This window comes from Loxodonta africana, chromosome 13 (genome assembly GCF_030014295.1).
Source record: "Loxodonta africana isolate mLoxAfr1 chromosome 13, mLoxAfr1.hap2, whole genome shotgun sequence".
Classification (NCBI taxonomy): Eukaryota; Metazoa; Chordata; class Mammalia; order Proboscidea; family Elephantidae; genus Loxodonta; species Loxodonta africana.
In genome coordinates, this window is record NC_087354.1 from 77,152,721 (window position 1) to 77,175,911 (window position 23,191).

The 23,191-nt window shown below is 39.3% G+C and overlaps 1 protein-coding gene across 1 annotated transcript in view; it reads right to left on the minus strand.

The window, feature by feature from the left end:
* Positions 1–23,191, minus strand: part of DCHS2 (dachsous cadherin-related 2) — a 387,869-nt gene that overhangs the window by 31,070 nt on the left and 333,608 nt on the right. The window contains exon 14 of the mRNA XM_064267620.1: positions 2,287–2,400. Within this exon, the coding sequence (XP_064123690.1) occupies positions 2,287–2,400 (114 nt within the window). The remainder of the gene's footprint in view (positions 1–2,286; positions 2,401–23,191) is intronic.

Genomic DNA, 23,191 nt, shown 5'->3' on the forward strand with positions numbered 1-23,191 from the left:
ACAAATGGGCAAAACTAAACAATACATTGTGTAGAAACGCACTTAATACAGGTGACAAGGGAATTATCATCCCCAACGTCAAGAGTGCGGTAAGCTGGGGCAGTGAGAGAAAGGATGTGATCAGAAAGGGCCACAAAGAGAGCATTAGCAATACTGATGTGTTCTGTTGTATAGCCTTGGTGGCAGGGATGTACTGTTCCTTGCTATTACTCTTTAATGCGTACCTACGTGGTTTACGCATCCTAAATCTCACACACACAAACACCGTAAAGCTGTTAAGCAAAAGCATTAAATCGTAGAAGAGTGCATATAGCATGATTCTATTATGATGTTGAAGATAAGGTAAAACTATTGTTTAGGAATCCAAACACAGTGGGAAAATTATAAAGAAAATAAAGGCATCCTTCAATACCAAATCTACATTAATGATTACCTCTAGGGTGAAAGAAGGAAGACGTGAGAGACAAGGGGCACACGGGGGCTTCCTAAGGTTCTGTAACATATTTTTCTGAAGATGGACAGTGGGTACGTGGGTTTGTATTTTACTATTTTCCATTAAATAGTGTTACTGTTTTAATAGGCCATTTTGTAGATAATTCATAATAAATTTTTTAAATAAATGTAAAAATTAAGTAAATAGTTATTTAATTGACAAATGAAGAGGTTTTTTTGAATGGCCTCTTTAGACTGACCCTAGGCAAATTCACCTGCATTTTAATGAGGGACTCTATTAAAAATGAGATCAAGCCCAGTTCACATCAGAAGGGTTGAAGCAGCAGAAGGATTTGAGTAGCCTGGGAAAATACGCAAACTTTGCTGCTCCCCTTTCTTTGTAAACTTTCTAGTATTCCCGGAGCACTCAGACTTCTGGAATTCTAGAACTTTGAAGGACTGGTGATGTTCACAAATGGCCCTTTTGCCAACAAGCTTCCTCCACCACCCTTTGGCTCAGCAATGTGGTGAAGCGATGAAGACTATTTTAGCAGGCTCTTCAGAAAACTTCCTCTCCAAAGGTTGTGTGGACCAAAAAGTCATACCACCACTCTGGGTGAGAGGGATTTTACTTAAATCATACCACTACTCTGGGTAAGAGGGATTTTACTTAAATCATACCACCACTCTGGGTGAGAGGGATTTTACTTAAGCAATTACCCCCTCTCAATTCTTCCCATGTGCATGTAGTAATGACTACATAAGGCAGTTGTATGGTAATATCGAAATTATTAAAAACATTCTTCTTGAGGTTTGACAACCAAGCAGTAGATATGTATCTACTACATAGTTGTTAGTCAAAAGAGTATGTTTCAAATAATCAATTGGTATTCATTTAAAGCATAATAATGGTCTTATTAAGGCTAAATTTAATACATACTGTATTTGGAAGTCATTTCTTTACCACCGCACAGAAACCTTTCCAGCTGTCCTTTTTTGTTGCATTGTTGACATTCAGTGGCGAATTAGAAGACTCTCTGATGAAAATTCCCTAAGGCTAGACATGTGTGCTTATTTTCAATTCAAACTCAATATTAACAACTTCTCTACTCTATCCCCAACTGTCCCAAATAGATTGGCAAATTATAAGGAGAACCCAATTTATCTTCAACAATGTGAAGGCTAGGGTGGGATTGCCTAATTTGGAAATGGGAAGAATAGAATTCTTAGTGAGTCCCCATAAACAAATAGTTCTTGATTTCTAAAAATTTCTCATCAACTACCATAAAAAAAAAAAATTCTTGTTTACTTTTTAAATTATTTACCTTTAACAATTTCTACCTTTCAAATTTTGAGTTTCCTTTGCAGAAATATGTATTACTCATATTCCAACTCATAGCAACACTATAGGACAGGGTAGAGCTGCCCCATAGGAAACCATAGGGTTTCCAAGAAGCGGCTGGTGGATTCGAACTGCCAATCTTTTGGTTAGCAGTCATACCTCTTAACCTTTGTGCCACCAGGACTCCATTCAGAAAATAAATATCTTAAATTTAACTGCACTATGTCGCTATGAGTCAGAATCGACTCGACGGCATCGGGTTTGGTTTGGTGTGGTATTGCTTTCACCACTCCACTGTGATGGAGCACACCTAGGAAACGATGTTATACAAAGAAAACCCTAGCCCTTCAGGAATCAATCTAAGCATTAAGTCATTCAAAGACATTAAGCAGTATGCTTTGTGTGCAATTCCCCGGTACACATATCAACATTAAGACAACTGCTCTTTCCGTATTACTAGTAACATTGAAAGGAGTGGAAAATAAAACTATTATCAGGCAGAGAAGAATTACCTGAGTTGGAGCACAGGGAAAATACTCCATCTTCATTTCCACTAAAAATCAAATATTTAATGCTGTCCCCAATTGAGTCAGGAGTAAAAGCTTTTACGGTCACAATGGAAGTACCTGTAAAAATTAGGTAAAAAAGAACTCCTTTAGGAAAAGATTTTCAGAGAAAAGGAAGAGCAAACACTGAGTATTTATTACTTGCCTACTATATTTTCCTGTGTTTATTCATTCAAGAACTACTACAGAGTATCTTCAATAAGCCAGACCCCCTGCTAAGTGGTAGAATGTACTGGTATATAAGATAGAAAAGGTCCCTGTCTATCCTCATTGTCGCATTAACAGGTAGAGAAGGTAGACAATAAACCATTAAACAAATACATAACCAAGGCAGATTTCAGGTTGCATTAAGAACCCTAGAAATAAGTTTATGTAATAAACCAAAAACAAACAAACCAAACTTGTTGCTGTCAAGTAGATTGTGACTCATTGCTACCCTATAAGACAAAGTAAAGCTGCCCCACAACGTTTCCAAGGCTTTAAATCTTCTATGGAAGCAGACTGCCACATCTTTCTCCCAGGAGTGCCTGGTGGGTTCGAACTGCTGACTTTTTGGTTAGCAGCTGAGCACTTTAACACTGTGCCACCAGGGCTCCTTAGCTGATATGATAGAAATGATTTTTTGTGGGGTGGCGAGCACTCCTTTAAGGAGGCCAATGAGGAGTGGTATTTCAGATGAACCCTGAAGGATAAGAAGCTAAGGAAAGACCTAGAAGAGGCTTCTAGGAGAAGGAACAGCAACTGCAAAGCCCTGGGGGTAGGAAAGGGCTTGGTTTAGTGAGTGAGGGGAAGAACCAGAAGGTGAAGATGGCATGGCAGGCAGGGTCACATTTTATTCTAAGTGAAATGAGAAATCATGGAATTGCTTGACGAAATAGAGAAAATTAATCTGGTTTACTTTTTAAAATATCATTCTGAGTACTATGTGGAGAACAGAGAGTGGAGAGGTAAGGATGGAGCAGAGACACCAATGAAGATAAAACTGGAATAGTCTAAGCGAGAGGCAATGACCTGGGATCATGGCAGAGGAAATGGGAAGAAGTGGACAGATCAGAGATATTTTGGCACACTGCCCTGAACATTGGTTAGGATGCAGCAAAGGAGGTTGGTTCCCCAGACCCCAGTGCCATCGACCCTATAGGACAGAGTAGAACTGCCCCATAGAGTTTCCGAGGAGGTTGGTTATAGGAGTATAAATAGAAGAAATCTTCCCTCAACCAGCTTCTGATTTCGTTGTAGGAAAAAGGAACCCAACTGGAGATTAACCAAAAGCTTACCTGGGTAATACAGATTCATTCAAGAAATGTGAAGATACAGCAAGAGAAGTCAAAAAGATAACTTCAAGGAGGAAGCAGAAATTGAGTTAGCTAGGAGTTAGATAGACAGGAAAGAAGGAAGTCATTGTATGCGACGGGGAAGAGAATGATTACCAGCATGAATGAAGATTACCATGTACTGTATAGCAGCAATAAGACAACTGGTATGATTGAAACTGGGGCCCTATAAGGCAGGAGGGGAAAATAAGGCTAGATAGAAACTAAGTGGGGTGTGGGGAAGGGAAGGAGACCTTGACAGTCAGGGAGACAAGCACAGCTTTATTTCAAAGATTGGCAAATTTTTAGCTTTGCGGGCTATACTGCCTCTGTCACAGATATTCAACTCCGCCATCTTAGTGCAAAAGCAGTCATAGACGATATGTAAAGACATGAGCGTGACTGTGTCCCAATAAAACTTTGTTTATAAAAATAAACAGTGGGTCAATCCTTGCAGGAAGCAATTACAGGAAGCAATTTTAGGTTCTTGAGCGTGGGACTGATATACTAAGAGAAGTGCTGAGTTTCCTTTGGGAAAGCTGGGTATTGCAGCCACCTTCATGGACAGCTTTGAGCCATGAAAGACAGCTAGAAGCATTCTCAAAAATTCATTTGGGCCCCAAATTACCACTTTGTTTGGGAATATCTGGTGCCCTTTGCTACTCATATCTTCTTTGCTTCCTCTGCTGGTTGTCAATTTGTCTCCCTCCTATGCCTGCCTGCCCCTGTGTAACTTTTTTTTTAAAGCACTTTAATCAACTTTATTAGGGTAAAATTTACATAAAATGCACATATTTTAAGTAGTTAAAATATAGTTCTATGGGTTTTGAGAAATATACACACCTATGTAACCACAACCACGATCAAGATACAGACTATTTCCATTGCCCTAAAAAGTTCCCTCCTGCCCTTTGCAGTCAGACTTCTCCCACTTCTGGCCCCAGGAAACCACTGATCCACTTTCTGAAATTCTAGATTAGGTTTGGCTCTAAGATTTTATATACTTGGGAATCATACAGCACGCACCCTTCTGTATCTGGCTTCTTTTGCTCAGTATAATTCTTGAGATCCAAGCATGTTGTTCTGTGTATCAAAAGTTCATTCCATTTTTATTGTAGAGAAGTATCCTATTGAGTGGATATATCACAATTTGTTTACCCAATCCCCTGCAGATGGACATTTGGATGTTTCCATCTTGGGACCATTTTGAATACAGCTACAATAAACATTCATGTACAAGTCTTTGTGTGCACATATGTTTTCATTCTTCATGGATAAATGGTAAGTGTATGCTTAACTTTTTAAGAAACTGCCAAACTGTTCTCCAACGTGGTAGTGGCGTTTTGCATTCCTGATAGCAACGTACGAGAATTTCAGTTGTTCTGCATCTTTGCTAACACTTGGTATTGTCAGTGTTTTCAATTTTAGCCAAAGCAATGGACTCAGACATACCAACAATTATGAATACAACACAGGACCAGGCAATGTTTCATTCTGTTATACATGAGGTTGCCAGGAGTTGGATGGCAACTAACTGCAACAACAGTAGAAATGTAGTAGTACCTCCTGTGGTTTTAATTTCCCTATTATTCTACTCTAATACACATGGGGTCGCCATGAGTCAGAACAGACTCAGTGGCAACTGGTTTGGTTTGATTGGTAATGTCTGATGATGTTGAATATCTTTTCACATGTTTATCAGCCATTTCCACCCCTCTTTTTAATTTATTTTATTTTATTTTTAATTTAATTCATCTTTGGCCCTTGGCTTCCTGCTTTCTAATCATCTACCAATTCTGAGAAACTTCCTCATAATTCATTACTGGCCCTCGCCCTCTGTCTGGTCTTAGGCTATAACTTACTTCATCTACTTTAGCCTTCCAATCTAGTGATGACCTCAGCCTCTCCTGTTACAGTCATCCTGCCCCTGGATGCCACCTACTGGCAGAGGTGTGCATGTTGTACTGAATGGGGTAGATGGGAATGAGAGGGACTCTAAATGAGGCTCTCTGATGGCTGGGTATGCAGCAGTGGGGGCTTGATATAAGGTGGTGACATCATGAGAGGAAAAGGTAAGGAAAACATGTTAAAAGGAAAGGAGCTGATATGGTGCAGAATGAATACAGAGCACAACTCATTAACCCAGATGCCTTTGGGCAAAGGCAAGAAGCACTGACCAAGTGAAGGGAACAATGGGTGGAGGAGGGCAGAGAGTGCCTGAGCCGCCTGCCCAAGGTGCCCAACTTCAGCTCATCACTGACAGCCTGGGTCACGGGATTCTGCATGCTAGAGATTATGGGCTTTTCAAGAGAAGCTTGAAATTTCATATATATTTTAATGTGAAATCTACCAAGTCTCAGAGATGAGAAAATAATTTAATTTAGGAACAAACAAACAACCCCACTGTCTTAGGCTGGGTTCTCTAGAAAGCAAAATCAGTAAAGGTTATAAATATATATAGAAAGAGATTTATATCAAGAAAATGGCTCACACTAGTGTAGAGGGTAGAGGCTAGAAGGTCCCAAGTCTGAGGGTCAGGATAGAGGCTTCTGACTCATGTAGCCACAGGGGCTGGCGAACTCAAGATCAGCAAGCCAGACAGTAGGGTTCTTGCTCACAGGCTGTGAATGTCAATGAATCCCAAGATCAGCAGTCAAGACCACAGGTAAGCTGCTAGCTCAAGTCCCAAGAAATGAAGGTCAGGTGAACAGGAGCCAGCTGCAGGATCCAGTGTTAGCAAAAGTCAGTGAGCCTTGCCATAAAGTCCACTTATATTTGATGTAGGCCACAGCCTCAAGGAAACTCTCCTTAAACTGATTGGCTACTCACAGCAGATCCCATCATGAAGGTGATCACATTATTTCAAATTTCATCATGGAAGTGATGACATCAACATACCACTGCCAAACTACATCATAACTGCCAAACAACTGAGAATCATGGCCCAGCCAAGTTGTCACACAACCTTAACAATCTCTTGTCAACTTGACTCCTGTACACATCTCCTTAAACCATACATGATCTTTGAATAAAGACTTGACAGCACTGGGTTTTTAAAGACAATTACAAAACCATACTTGCACCTAACATGATACAAAGAACACACATACAACTGAAAATCCACTAGCCCTGTTTACAACTTATATTTTATAGGTGAAGAAAACAAATATATTTGATGCACAAATACAAGAAAAATACTCATAACAATTATAGTCCTTGTTTCTGCCACTGGTCACGTGGTCTTAACTGATATTTGGAACTACCTTCTTCCACTATCCATTCTGTATTTCCTTTGCCCTCAGCAAGCACTTCAGCTGGTCATGGTTCTTTGCCTAGTGGGATGACCCAAATCTTCATTCCTGAAGGGTCTCAGCATTACTAGTCATGTCAGAATTGGCTTGCTGTAGTTTTCCACTCATTTTAATCACAGGGCATGGCAGTACTAAGATACACCTTAAGGAATCTCCTGCGTTCCAGACATACTCTTTTTTGCCTATTATGTAATATCAATCTGATTTCCTCTTGGTGATCAGGATCAATCACACCAGCCAATATGGTAACTCCCTTCATTGCCTGTTGATCCAGGGGCATAAGGAACACAGAGTGGCCAGGTGGCATTCTGAGTTTCCAATTCAACAGAATCAGCAGTATGTCTCCAGGTGGGAATATTCATCCCTTTGGACTAAGACCTCTAGGCCAGCATAGCATAGGGTTGTGGGGACAGGAAGCAAAAATTTTGTGAGTGGATCAGTAAGGGTAATAGTGAATGGTGCCACTCCCACTTTCAAGCTATTTAGTAGCTTTCCTATATATATATCACTCCTAGGGACACCATGACTAAGTAGCCAATGCCATAAGTCCATATGAATCAGAATATTCTGATTACTGCTGTGCTTTGTGATAACCATGCCCACCTTGTCTTTTTCAACTCAGTGCTGCCATTTGGGCCCTACTCTGACAGGGTCCAATCAGCCCCATCATAATTAGGTGTCTTAATTCAGTTAGGGCAGTTCCCACTGTCATATCTGACTTACATAAAATAGCAATCACAGCTGTCTTCAAGGATGCTGGGGCTCCTTTCCGAAATTTGTTCCTCACAGTTGTGGAAGAAGGTGTGTCCTCTGGGCACCCAATGTGTGAGTCTGTGGGTCTAACCTGATAAATCTAGTCTAGCACATCAGTTTCCTTAAGCCTTTGGATACCTTCTTCTACAGTATACCAAGGCAGATCTGGCACCTCAAATTGATTTAATGTAGGCCACTAGGAAATCCATGCTTCAGTGACCCAACCAAATAAACTATTAGATGCTTTCCTAACCTCTTGAACTGAAGAATCTTCTTCTTGAAAGAAGAATCTGTGCTTTGCGGGCCCATATCAATAAAATCAGACTGAGCCATCTTTATGCTCCTTGCACCATTCTCCCATACCCTTAATAGCCATTCCCACACATATGCCCCAGGTTTCTGTGTACATATTAGAAAAGTCAAGCAGTTCTTTTGGAGTGTAGCATACCTCCTCCTGGGCCACACTTTGCACTTCACCTTTTGGGGTTTGCTCAGACTTAAGTCTACTTATAGGTCTAGAAACCAAAATTACAGCAGGGTTGTGTTTTGGGAACATTCGTCATTGTCTCATAAGGCATCTGCCTTAGGCGAAGCCTCATGCAATGACTCAGACAAAGGCTCTTCAGATACAGCTAGGTTAATCTCATTAGATGAGAGTGAAGGGGCAAATGGTTTTACTGTGGAAGGTGGTTGGTTTACTCAGACAAACATGGAAAAATCTCTTCAGATGAGAGTGAGAGGGCTGGTTCTGAGGCAGGAGTGATTGAACAGAATTTAGGGGCTCAGTGTTCCCAGCTTCCTGATTTTCTGCCCATATGTTCCCATTCCAAGTCTCAGGATCCCATTTCCTCTTAATCAATGCCCTCACTTTTACTTCACCACTGTGGGTTGGAAATTAAGTTGGCATTGTAATTTAGCCATTCTTATCATAAAATAAATAAATAAATAATTTATTTAATTTTTTTATGCTAAGACTCTGGGTTTGGTTTTTGACAATAACAGCTCTGTTACTAAAAGAAATAAGGCTTTCCATGAAAAACAAGAAAAGGACAAAATAAAAACATTAGCTATACAACTCAAACAAATAGAAAAAGAACAGCAAAAGAAGCATACAGCCACCAAAAGAAAGGAAATAATAAAGATCAGAGGAAAAATAAATGAAATAGAGAATTGAAAATCAACAAAAGAATCAACAAAACCAAAAGTTGGTTCTTTGAGAGGACCAACAAAATCAACAAACCATCGGTCAAATTGACAAAAGAAAAACAGGACAGGATGCATATAACCCACATAAGAAATGAGATGGGGGACATTACAACAGACCCAACTAATATAAAAAGCATTATAATAGAGTACTATGAAAAACTATACTCCAACAAATTTGAAAACCTAAAGGAAATGGACAAATTTCTAGAAACACACTACCTACCCAAACTGACACAGACTGATGTTAAAAATATGAACAAACCTATAACAAGAGATTGAAAAGGTAATAAAAAAAATTCCCAACAGAAACAAGTCCTGGCCCAAATGACTTCACTGGAGAATTCTACCAAACATTCAGAGAAAAGCTTACACCAGTACTACTGAAACTATTTCAGAACATAGAAAAGGAAGGGATACTTCCAAACTCAGTCTATGAAGCCAGCATAACTCAGAGACAAAAACCTGGGAAAGACACCACCAAAAAAGAAAATTACAGACCAACATCTCTTATGAATATAAATGCGCAGAATCTCAACAAAATTCTAGCCAATAGAATTCAGCATCATATAAAAAAAAATGATACACCAGGACCACGTGGGATTCATTCCAGGTATTCAACATTAGAAAATCAATCAATGTAATCCATCACATAAATAAAAGAAAAAATGATCACATAATCATCTCAATTGATGCAGAAAAGGCATTCGACAAAGTCCAACACCCAGTCCTGATAAAAACTCTCAATAAAATAGGTATAGAAGGGAAATTCCTCAATATGATAAAGGGCATCATACAAAACAAACAACTAACATCATTCATAATGGAAAGAGGTTGAAAACACGCCCCTTGAGAACAGGAACAAGACAATGATGCCCTTTAGCACCACTCATATTTAACATTGTGCTGGAAATCCTAGCTAGAACCATAAGGCAAGAAAAAGAAATAAAGGGCATTCAAGTTGGTAAGGAAGAAGTAAAACTGTCCCTATTGTGGACAATGTGATACTATACATAGAAAACCCAAAAGACTCCATGTAAAAACTACAGGAACTGATAGAAGGAATCAACAATGTAGCAGGATATAAGACAAACATGCTAAAATCATTTGGATTCCTAGACACCAATAAAGAGAACAACCAATAGGAGATCAGGAAAACAATACCATTTATCAAACCAAAACCAAAGCCAGTGCCGTCGAGTCGATTCCGACTCATAGCAACCATATAGGACAGGGTAGAACTGTCCCATAGTTTCCAAGGAGCACCTGGAGGATTCAAACTGCCGACCGTTTAGTTAGCAGCCATAGCGCTTAACCACTACACCACCAGGGTTTCCTATACCATTTATAAGAGCCCCTAAAAAAATAAAATACTTAGGAATAATTAAACCAGGGATGTGAAAGACCTATACAAAAAAAAAAAAAAAAAAAAAAAAACACTGCTGCAAGAAACCAAAAGAGATCTACATAAATGGAAAAACATACCACGCTCATGGATAGAATGATTCAACATTGTGAAAATGTCAATTCTACCCAAAGCAATCTACAAATACAGTGCAATCCTGATCCAAATACCAACAACATTCCTTAAAGAGATGGAAAAAATAATCATTAACTTTATATGGGAACGGAAGAGGCCCCAGATAGGTAAAGCACTACTGGGGGAAAAGAATAAAGTAGGAGGAATCCCACTACCTGACCTCAGAACTTACTATACAGCTAAGGTAGTAAAAACAGCCTGGTACTGGTACAATGACAGCTATATTGACCAATGGAACAGAATTCAGAACACAGATGTAAATCCAACCACCTAAGATCAATTGATCTTCAACAAAGCCCCAAAGTCCATCAAATACGGAAAAGATCCAACCAAACCCAGTGCCATTGAGTCAATTCCGACTCATAGTGACCCTATAATTTCAAAAATGGTGCTCACAAAAATGAATGTCCAGAGGTGGCACCAAGGTGGTGGAGTAGTCAGATGCTTCTGGTGATCCCTCTTACAACAAAATCCTGAAAAAACAACTGAAACAATTATATTTAGGACAAGCTAGGAGGCCTGAACATCAAAGGCAGACTGAGCATCAGGGGGAGGGAGAGACGGTTCAGAAGCAGAGAGGAGTTCCCAGACCTGAATAGCCAGGAAGCCTTAGGCATCATTCTCTGGACCCACCGCGGTGTGGCTGGTGGTAGCATTCTGGACGCAGTTTCCTCATGGGGAGATAGCCAGCCACACAGCCTACTCACACCTCCAGAACCAGAGAAGAACGGTGCTCTCAGCTAAAGCTAAGTACTTGCATATATTATACTGCATCCCCAGCCCCCAAGCCAGCCTCAGTGGTTGTTGATTTCCCTGGTCCTCACCATAGACCCTGAGGAGAGTCCTGAGCTGTTCTTCCAGCCGTGGAGAAGGAATAAATTCACAATTTGGGAAAAAGATGATCTGCCAGCTCCACTAAGCTGGGGAGCTCAGGATAGAAGCAGCTCCTGTTCAAGCATAAAAGGTCCATGGACTTTGAATACCTTTTCCCCCTGCATGGGCCTGTGTGGGGCTATTTCAGGAGAATAAGCCCTTGTTAGCAGACTGATACTGTTTTACCTGTGCAGTGGAGACATGGGTGTTTGATGTTTGACATGCTTTGCCTATTAAACACAGTCCTCACCTACACACATCAGGGGCCTAAGGACTGGCGCTTCCACACAAGTCATCCAGCCACCCACAACAGGGGTCCAAGAATAACTGGCACCTCCCAGTCCATACAACCAAAAGCACTGGGTGCCCATGGTCTGACTGCACTCTAGGGAACAGGGACACGCTTTCCTCAGACACTCAGGGGATAGTTGTCAGCTCCTTGCCTTGTTCAGAGCGTGGCCACTGCTGCAACCAGACACCTATATCTACACCAATCAACCCTGTCTTCTAAGACTGTAGGACAGACCTTGTACCAAAAACCTGATGACCAACTACCTGGACACCTGGGCTGAATCCATACAAGAAAAGTGAATGGACTCCTAGGTTCATACGCCTGGTAACAGCTCTAGCCACCTGGTGACAGGATGTTAGGACCTCAAAGGTGAAAATAATCAAGCTGGCTCAAACAAGCAGCTTATTTGGGCTTATTAAAATAAAACAAAGCCAGAAGCTAGGATAAAGTAAGCAAGCATAAACTAATACAATAACTTATAGATGGATTGGAGAAAAGAGGTCAATATCAAATCACATAAAGAAGAAGACCATGATTGCTTTAACAAGCTCTCACAACAAAGAATCAAGTGATCTTCTGGATGAAGGTGAATTCCTGGAATTACCAGATGCAGAATACAAAAGATTAATATACAGAACTCTTCAAGACATCAGGAAGGACATCAGGTAACATGCAGAACAAGCCAAGGACACACAGAAAAAGTAGCTGAGGAAATTAAAAAAGTTATTCAACAATATAATAAAAAATTTAATAAGCTGCAAGAATCCATAGAGAGAGAGCAATCAGAAATTCAGAAGATTAACAATAAAATTACAGACTTAGACAACTCAATAGGAAGTCAGAGGAGCAGAATTGAGGAAGTGGAAGGCAGGATTAGTGAGACTGAAGACAAAACACCAGTGTATTCGAAGGAAATTCAGATAAAAGACTTTAAAAAAATGAAGAAACCCTAGGAATCACGTGGAAATTTATCAAGAGAAATAACCTATGAGTGACTGGAGTACTAGAACTGAGAGGGATAACAAAATACAGAGAGAATTGTTGGAGATTTGTTGGCAGAAAACTTCCCAGATAGTGAATGATGAGGAGATATCTATCCAAGATTCTCATCGAACTCCACATAAGGTAGATCTCAAAAGAAAGTCACCGAAACATATTATAATCAAACTTGCCAAAACTAAAGATAAAGAGAGAATTTTAAGAGTGGCTAGGAATAAACGAAGAGTCACCTTCAAAGAAGAATCAGTAAGACTAAGCTCAAATTACTCAGCAGAAACCATGTAGGCAAGAAAGCAATGGGATGACTTGTATAAAGCACTGAAGGAAAAAAATTGCCAGCCAAGAATGATATATCCAGCAAAACCGTCTCTCAAATATGAAGGTGAAATTAATGCATTTCCAGATAAAGAGAAGTTTAGGGAATTTGCAAAAACCAAATCAAAACTACGGGAAATACTAAAGGGAATTCTCTGGTTAGAAAATCAATAATATCAGATATTGACCCAAGACTACAACACAGGAGAGAGCAACCAGATGTCAACTCAGATAGGGAAATCACAAAAATAAATCAAGATAAGAAAACGCTCGTAACACAGAAACAGCAAGGTCATTATGTAAGACAACATGAAAACAATAAAGAGGACCTTTCTTTCACATGGAGAGGAAGACAAGGCAATATAAAGAAATAAAAGTTAGGTTTAAACTTAGAAAAACGGGTAAATATTAAGGTAACCACAAGGAGATTAAAAATCCTACTCATCAAAATAAAACATAAGAAAAAAATAAAGACTCAGCAGAAAAAAAATCAACAATGAATAAGAGAAAAGACGATATATGTAGATAAACTACTCAGCACAAAAATTTAGGTGGGAAAAAGCAACTGTCAACAACACACAAAAAAAGACATCAAAATAACGACACTGAAATCATACTTATCCATAATTATGCTAAAGGTAAATGGACTAAATGCACCAATAAAGAGAAGCGAGTGTCAGAATGGGTAAAAAAAAAAACATGATCTGTCTATATGCTGCCTACAAGAGACATACCTTAGACTTACAGACACAAACTACAACTGAAAGGATGGAAAAATATATATATCAAGCAAACAACAATCAATAAAGAGCAGGAGTGGCAATATTAATTTCAGACAAAATAGACTTTAAAGTTAAATCCACCACAAAGGATAAGGAAGGACACTATATAATGATTAAAGGGACAATATTTTTTTATACCAGGAGGCTATAACCATATTAAATATTTATGCACCCCATGACAGGGCTGCAAGATACATTAAAAAAACTCTAACTCCATTGAAAAGTGAGATAGGCAGCTGCACAATCACAGTAGGAGACAAACACTGCTTTTGGTGAAGGACAGAACATTCAGAAAGAAGCTCAATAAAGACATCGTAGATCTAAATGCCACAAATCAATCAACTTGGCCTCATAGACATATACAGAACACTCCACCCATCAGCAGCCAAGTATATTTTCTTTTCCAGCACACATGGAACATTCTCCAGAATAGACCAGATATTAGGTCATAAAGCAAGCCTTAACAGAATCCAAAACACTGAAATATTACAAAGTATCTTCTCTGACTATAGGCCATAAAAGTAGAAATCAGTGACAGAAAAAGCAAGGAAAAGAAATCAAATGCTTGGAAACTGAACAACACCCTGTTCAAAAACAAATCGGTTATAGAAGACATTAAGGATGGAATAAAGAAATTCATAGAATCCAATGAGACTGAAAACTCTTCCTATAAGAATCTTTGGCATACAGTGAAAGCAGTGCTCAGAGGTCAATTTATATGAACAAATGCACACATCCAAAAAGAAGAAAGGGTCAAAATGAAAGAATTATCCTTACAACTTGAACAAATAGGAAGAGGGCAACAAAAGAAACCCTCGGGCAAAAGAAGAGAGCAAATAATAAAAATAAAAGCTGAATTAAATGAAATACAAAACACAAAAATTGAAAGAGTTAACAAGACAAAAGCTTGCTCTTTGGAAAAATTAACAAAATTGGTAAACTACTGGCCAAACTGATAAAAGAAAACCAGCAGAGGAAGCAAATAACCCAAATAAGAAATGAGATTGGCAATATCACAACAGACTCAACTGAAATTAAAAGAATCATATCAGATTACTATGAAAAAACATACTCTAACAAACTTGAAAACCTAGAAGAAATGGATGAATTTCTAGAAATACACTACCTATTTAACACAAACAGAGGTAGAACAACTAAATAAACCCATAAGAAAAGAAGAGATTGAAAAGGTAATTAAAGAACTCCCAACATAAAACAACCCTGGCCCGGACAGTTTCACTGGAGAGTTCTACCAAAGTTTCAGAGAAGAGTTAACACCACTACTACTAAAGGTATTTCAGAGTATAAAAGAAGTACTGAATACTCCCAAACTCATTCTATGCAGCCAGCATATCCCTGATACCAAAAGCAGATAAAGGCGCCACAAAAAAAGAAAATTACAAACCTATATCCCTCATGAACTTAGATGCAAACATCCTCAACAAAATTCTAGCCGACAGAATTCAACAACATATCAAAAAAATAATTCACTGTGACCAAGTGGGATTCATACCAGTTATGCAGGGATGGTTCAACATTAGAAAAACAATTAATGTAATCCATCATATAAATAAAACAAAAGACAAAAACCACATGATGTTATAAATTGCTGCAGAAAAGGCATTTGGCAAATTCCAACACCACAAAATGGGAATAGAAGGAAAATTCCTCAACATAATAAAAGGCATTTAAACAAGCCAACAGCCAACATCATCCTAAAAGGAGAGAGTCTGAAAGCACTCCCCTTGAGATTGGGAACCAGACAAGGATGCCCTTTATCATCACTCTTATTCAACATTGTGCTGGAGATCCTAGCCAGAGCAATTGGGCTACATAAAAAAAATAAAGGGCATCCAGATTGGTAAGGAAGAAGTAAAAAGTATCTCTATTTGCAGATGACATGATCTTATACAGAAAACCCTATAGAATCCTCCAGAAAACTACTGAAACTAATAGAAGAGTTCAGCAGATCATCAGGATACAAGATAAACACACAAAAATCAGCTGGATTCATCTAAGCCAACAAAAAAGAACATCGAAGAGAAAATCACCAAATCAATACCATGCACAGTAGCCCCCAAGAAGATAAAATACTTAGGAATACATCTTACCAGAGATGTAAAGGACCTATACAAAGAAAACTACAAGACACTACTGCAAGAAACCAAAACAGACCTACATAAGTGGAAAAACATGCCTCGCTCATGGATAGGAAAGTTTAACATTGTAAAAATGTCTATTCTAGCAAAAGCAATCTATAGATACAATGCAATTCCCATCCAAATTCTAATGACATTTTTGAATGAGATAGAGAAGAAAATCACCAACTTCACATGGAAGGGAAAGAGGCCCCGGGTAAGTAAAGCATTACTGAAGAGAAGAACAAAGTGGGAGGCCTCACACTACCTGATTTTAGAACCTATTATACCACCACAGTCGTCAAAAAAGCCTGGTACTTGTACAACAGATACATAGACCAATGGAACAGAATTGAGAATCCAGACATAAATCCATCCACATATGAGCAGCTGATATGCACAAAGTCAGTTAAATGGGGAAAATACAGTCTCTTTCACAAATGGTGCTGGCATAACTGGACATCCTTCTGCAAAAAAATGAAAGAAGACCCATACCTCACACCATGCACAAAAACTAACTCAAAATGGATCAAAGACCTAAATATAAAATCTAAAATGATTAAGATCTTAGAAGGAAAAATAAGGAGGTTAGGAGCCCTAATACATGGCATAAACAGTATTCAAAACATTACTAACAATGCACAAACACCAGAAGAGAAACTAGATATCTGGGAGCTCCTAAAAATGAAATATATATGCTCATCCAAAGACCTCACCAAAAGAGTAAAAAGATTACCTACAGACTGGGGAAAAGTTTTTAGCTATGACATTTCAGATCAGTATCTGATCTCTAAAATCTACATAATACTACAAAAACTCAACTACAAAAAGACAAATAACTCAATAAATGGGCAAAGGTTATGAACAGGCACTTCACTAACAAAGACATTCAGGTAGCTAACAGGTACATGAGGAAATGCTCACGATCATTAGCCATTAAAAAAAAAAGCCATTAGAGAAATGCAAATCCAAACTACAATGAGATTCCACCTTACTCCAATAAGGCTGGCATTAATCGAAAAAAAAATGTTGGAGAGGTTGTGGAGTGACTGGAACACTTATACACTGTTGGTGGGAAAGTAAAATGGTACATCTACTTTGGTAATCAATTTGGCGCTTCCTTAATCAATTTGGCACCTCCTTAGAAAGCTAGAAATAGAACTACCATAGGATCCAGAAATCCCACTCCTTGGAATATATGCTAGAGAAATAAGAGCCTTTACACAAGCAGATGTATGCACACCCATGTTCATTCCAGCACTGTTTACAATAGCAAAAAGATGGAAGCAATCAAGGTGCCCATCAACGGATGAATGGATAAATTATGGTATAGTCTTACAATGGAACACTACATATTGAAAAAGAACAATGATGAATCCGTGAAACTTTTCATAACATGGAGGAATCTGGAAGACATTATGCTGAGTGAAATTAGTCAGTTGCAAAAGGAGAAATATTGTATGAGACCACTATTATAAGAACTCAAGGAATAGTTTAAACAGAGAAGAAAATATTTTTTGATGGTTACAAGAGGGGGAGGGAGAGAGGGAGAGGGGTACTCAGTAATTAGGTAGTAGACAAGAACTATTTTAGGTGAAGGGAAAGACAACACACAATACAGGTGAGGTCAGCACAACTGGACTAAGCCAAAAGCAAAGAAGTTTCCCGAATAAACTGAACGCTTCATAGGCCAGCATAGCAGGGCTAGTGGTTTGGGGACCATGGTTTCAGGGGACGTCTAGGTCAACTGGCATAATAAAATCTGTTGAGAAAACATTCTGCTTCCCACTTTGGAGAGTGACATCTGGGGTCTTAAACGCTAGCAAGTGGCCATCTAATATGCATCAATCGGTCTCAACCCACCTGCAGCAAAGGAGAATGAAGAACACCAAAGAAACTAGGAAATTATAAGCCCAAGAGACAGAAAGGATGACATCAACCAGAGACTACATCAGCCTCAGACCAGAAGAAGTAGATGGTGCCCAGCTACAATTAATGACTTTCCTGACAGGGAACACAACAGAGAACCCCTGAGGGAGGAGAAGAGCAGTGGGACACAGAGCTCAAATTCTCGTAAAAAGACCAGATTTAATGGCCTGACTGAGAATAGAAGGACCCCAGAGGTCCTTCTGTTAGCCCAAGACAGGAACCATTCCCAAAGCCAACTCTTTAGATAGGGATTGGACTGGACTATAAGATGGAAAATGATACTGGTGAGGAGTGAGCTTCTTGGATCAAGTAGACACATGAGAATATGTGGGCAGCTCCTTTCTGGAGGGGAGATGAGAAGGCAGAGCAGGTCAGAAGCAGGCTGAATGGACACGAAAATAAAGGGTAGAGAAAACGAGTGTGCTGTCTCATTAGGGCGAGAGCAAGTAGGAGTGTATAACAAGGTGTATATAAATTTTTGTGTGAGAGACTGACTTGATTTGTAAACTTTCACTTAAAGCACAATAAAAATTAAAAAGAATGTCCATCTGCAAAAAAAAATGAAACAGGACCTATACCTCACACCATACACAAAATCTAATTCAAAGTGGATCAAAGACCTAAATATAAAACAAAAAAAGTATAAAAATCACAGAAGAAAAAAGAGGACCAATGCTAGAGGCCCTGATAGCATTAACAGGCTACAAACCACAACTAACAATACACGAACTTCAGAAAATGGGCTAGATAACTGGGATCTTCTAAAAATTAAACATTTATGCTCATCAAGAGACTTCACCAAAAGAGTAAAAAGAGAACTTACAGACTGGAAAAAAAAAAAAAAATTTGGCTATGACAAATCCAACAAAAGACTAAATCTCTAAAATCTACAGAAAAATCCAATACCTCTGCAACAAAAAGACAATCCAATTAAAAAATGGGCAGAGGAAATGAACAGACATTTCACCAAAGAAGACACACAAAAGGAAATGCTCGAGATCACTAGCCATTAAAGAAATACAAGTCAAAACCACAGTGAGATACCATCTCACCCTATCATTACTGGAACAAATCAAAAAAACAGAAAATAACAAGTGTTGGCCAGGCTGTGGGGACACTGGAACTCTTACGCAGTGCTGGTGGTAGTGTAAAATGGTACAACCATTTTGGAAAATGATATCGCGCTTCCTTAGAAAGCTAGAGATAGAAATACCATATGATCCAGCAACTCCACTCCTAGGAATCTATCCTAGAGAAATAAGAGTCTGCACACAGCTAGACAAATGCACATCCATGTTCACTGCAGCTTTATTCACAATAGCAAAAAGATGGAAACAACCTAGATGCCTGTCGACAGACGAATGGATAAACAAGATGTGGTACATACACACAATGATGAATCTGCAAAGCATGTCACAACATGGATGAATTTGGAGAGCATTATGCTGACTGAAATTGCTCAATCACAAACGGACAAATATTGTCTGAGACCACTACTACAAAAACTCATGAAAAGGTTTACACACAAATAGAAACCATCTTCGATGGTTATGAAGGAGGAGGGGGGTGGGAAGGGAAAAACACTAAGTGGACAATAGATAAGTTTTAAATTTGGTGAAGGGAAAAGCAGTACATAATACTAGGAAAGCCAGCACAACTTGATGAAAGCAAGGTCATGGAGACTCCACAGACATCCAAATTCCCTTAGGAATCGAATTCCTGGACTGAGAGCTGTGAGGACCATGGTCTTGGGGAACATCTAGCTCAACTGTCATAACATAGTTTATAAAGAAAATGTTCTACATTCTACTTTGATGAGTAGTGTCTGGGGTCTTAAAAGCTTGTGAGCAGCCATCTAAAATACACTCCACTGGTGTCATCCCATCTGGAGCAAGGGAGAATGAAGAAAACGAAAGTCACAAGGCAAAGATTAGTTCAAAGGAATAATGGGCTACAGCTACCACAGGCTCCACCAGACTGAGTCCAGTATAATTAGATGGTGCCTGGCTACTACCAGCTACTGCTCTGACAGGGCTCACAACAGAGGATCCCAGACAGAGCTGACAAAAAAAGGTAGAACAAAATTTTAACTCAAAAAAAGACCACACTTACTGGTCTGGAGAAACCCTGAGAGTATGGCCCCAGACACCCTTTTATCTCAGTAATGAAGTTACTCCTGAGGTTCATCCTTCAAAGATTAGACAGGTTCATGAAACAAAACAAGACTAAATGGGAACACCACCCCAGGGGCAAGGACTAGAAGGCAGGAGGGGATAGGAAAGCTGGAAATGGGGAACCTAAGGTTGAGAAGGGGAGAGTGATTACGTGCCGTGGGGTTGGCAACCAATGTCACAAAACAATATGTATACTAATTGTTTAATGAGAAGCTAGTCTGCTCTGTAATCCTTCACCTAAAGTACAATAAAAAAAAAGTCATATAAAAAATAAATAAGGTAAAATAAATAAATAAAAAGAAATAAGGCTTTCTTTCAAGGCACAAGTAGAAACTTTGAAGTCATTTATGTGGAGCTTGAGCTTTGAATCTGAAGACTTGAGCCCATTTCTTTGTTTAGTCAAAGCAGGACCAATCAACCAGCTTCCTTATACTTCTCATTATGACAAAATTGTAGAAAGGTATCGAACATACAATCACCCAGAGCCTTGCCTTTCACCAATACCTGGTTTATTGGTGTTGATATTTTACATATTTCTGTTGCCACCTCATGTCATGGATTAGCAGTGCCCTCTTTACTACTGGTAGCAGAGTCATCAACATTGTTAAGTCTAACCAGACTTGAGAACCAATTTAGAAAACTCATCCTTACAATTTTGTTTCCCAGAACCACTCTCAGTACCAAATGTCTTAGGCTGGGTTCACTAGAGAAACAAAACCAGTAAAGAGTATAGACCTATATATACGCAGAGAGAGAGAGATTTGTACCAAGGAAATGGCTCACATGATTGTAAGGTTAGAACATCCTAAGTCCAAGGGTCAGGACAGAGCCTTCTCCTGATTAATGTAGCCATATGGGCTGGTGAACCAAAGATCAGCAGGTCAGACAGTAGGGATCTTGCTCACAGGCTGCAAAGATTGATGAGTTTCAAGATGTAAAGATAACCTACTAGCTCAAGTCCCATGAATTGGAGGTCAGATAACAGGAGCCAGCTACAGCATCCAGTGTGAGTAAAAGCCCATGAGCCCTGCCAGAAAGTCTACTTATGTTTGATGCAGGCCACAACCCCAAGGAAACTCTCTTTCAACTGATGCGCTATTCACAGCAGATCCCATCACGGAGGTAATCAGATTGTATCAATCTCATCATGGGAGTGACTACATCATCATACTACTGCCAAACTACATCATAACCAACAAATCCCTGAGAAACATCACCTAGCCAAGTTGACAGACGATGTTAATGATCACACTCACCATGTGGGTTGAACAAAGCACAGCTGTGGACTAGCTTCATTTCTGAGTCTGTTCATTTACCATCACGGATAGAGAAGATGAACCTCTACTGTTTGTTACCATCCCTTTTAACAACTAGATTATGATGCTTATTTGTCACCCATGGGCTTATACTGACACATTTGAAGACTGAGCTCATCTCCCTAAGCTGAACTAAATTTCATGAAAGCAGAGGAGGTTTTCTATACATTCATACTCATTGGAGCACTTAGCAAAGTGTTTTGCTGTCAAGTCTCAGCTCTGTGAGTCAGGCATCAGGCATTAGGCTGGAGGCTTCTCCTGACTCACATTGCCACAGAAACTGATGAATCCAAGATCCACAGGTCAGATGGCAGGCTGCTGGCTCATGGCTGTGAAGGCTGATGAATCCAAGATTGGCAGGTAAGACAGCAGGTTGCTGGCCCAAGTTCCAGCAATTGGAAGTCAGATGCTGATGAACCAAACTCAGATTACAAAGCAAAGCAAAAGTCAGTGAGCTTTGTCAGAAAGTCCACCTATATTGGATGTAGGCCACACTCCCAAGGAAACTCCTTTTCAGCTGATTGGCTACTCACAGCTGATCTCATCATATAGGTGATTACATTATATCTGATCTCATCATGGACACAATAACCTCATTATAGGGCTGCTAAACTACATTATAGCTGCCAAACCACTGAGAATCAAGGCCCAACCAAGTTGACACACAATATGGGACAATATTCCTTAAGGCTTTACTGGCTAATTTTTGGAAGTAGATCACCAGACCTTTCTTCATAGTCTGTCTTAGTCTGGAAGCTCCACTGAAATCTGTCAACATGAGTGACCATGCCGGTCTTTGAAATACCAGTGGCATAGCTTTTGGCATCATAAAAAAAAAAAATAGCAACACAAAATTCACCACAGTAAAATAAACCGACAGGTGGATGGTAGGCTTTGCATGTAGGAGGTGTTTAAATTAATGAATACGGGAAGAAGAGAGCTATGAAAGGAGCAGGTGGCAAATAGGGGACCGAAGCAGTCACTAAAGATTTCTAGCCTGAGAGATTAGAAAAAATGTTAGTCTCTGCCTACAGACCCTTCTAAACCAACAGCAATTATTTTTAAAATCACTCAACAGTACAATGCATCATCTAATAGTGGGATTTGAAGTAGTTAAAACAATAATTTATATCGACATGGAGAAACTAATCACCAACTTTATAGAGAAAAGAAATAGGCCCCGAATAAGCAAAGTATTATTGAAGAAAAAGAACAAAGTAGGAGGCTTCACACTACTTGATCTCAGTGAGGCAGGCAGCCTTAGAACCCAGCCCTTCTAAGAGATACCTGCTCTGGCTTATCCTCCTATATTGAGCAGAATAGGCCACACATTGTGCTGAAATTGTCTTTGACAAGATAACCACAGAATGGGCCATAGATGGCCTCAACCAGTTTTAGCAGGTTTTCAATGTCATCTTGGCATTTTAAGTGACCTATTATCTGGGAAACCCTGGTGGCATAGTAGTTAAGTGCTACAAGTGCTATGGCTGCTAACCAGAAAATCGGCAATTTGAATCCACCAGGTTCCTTGGAAACCCTATGGGGCAGTTCTACTCTGTCCTATAGGGTTGCTATAAGTAGGACTCAACAGCAACATGTTTGTTTTTTTTGTTTGTTTATCTCATTAACTGAAAAATACATATAAGCAACTGGTCTCTGGGTGCAGACTTAACATGTTAATGAAGGACAATTGACATTTTCCTCCATCCTGGAAAATTGAACCTTTGTCTAAAGGAAATGCCTAGTCATCCCCAAACTCTAAGCACCTGTGTGAAGGTCAATCCTGAATATTCATGATGAATTTGCATTTCCTTGTCTGCTCTCTTTAAAAGCTAACTTCCCCAAGCTGCCTGTGAGCAGTCTTGGAGACAGAAAACCCGATTGCTCCTTTCCTTGCACAACAAAATAAAGGT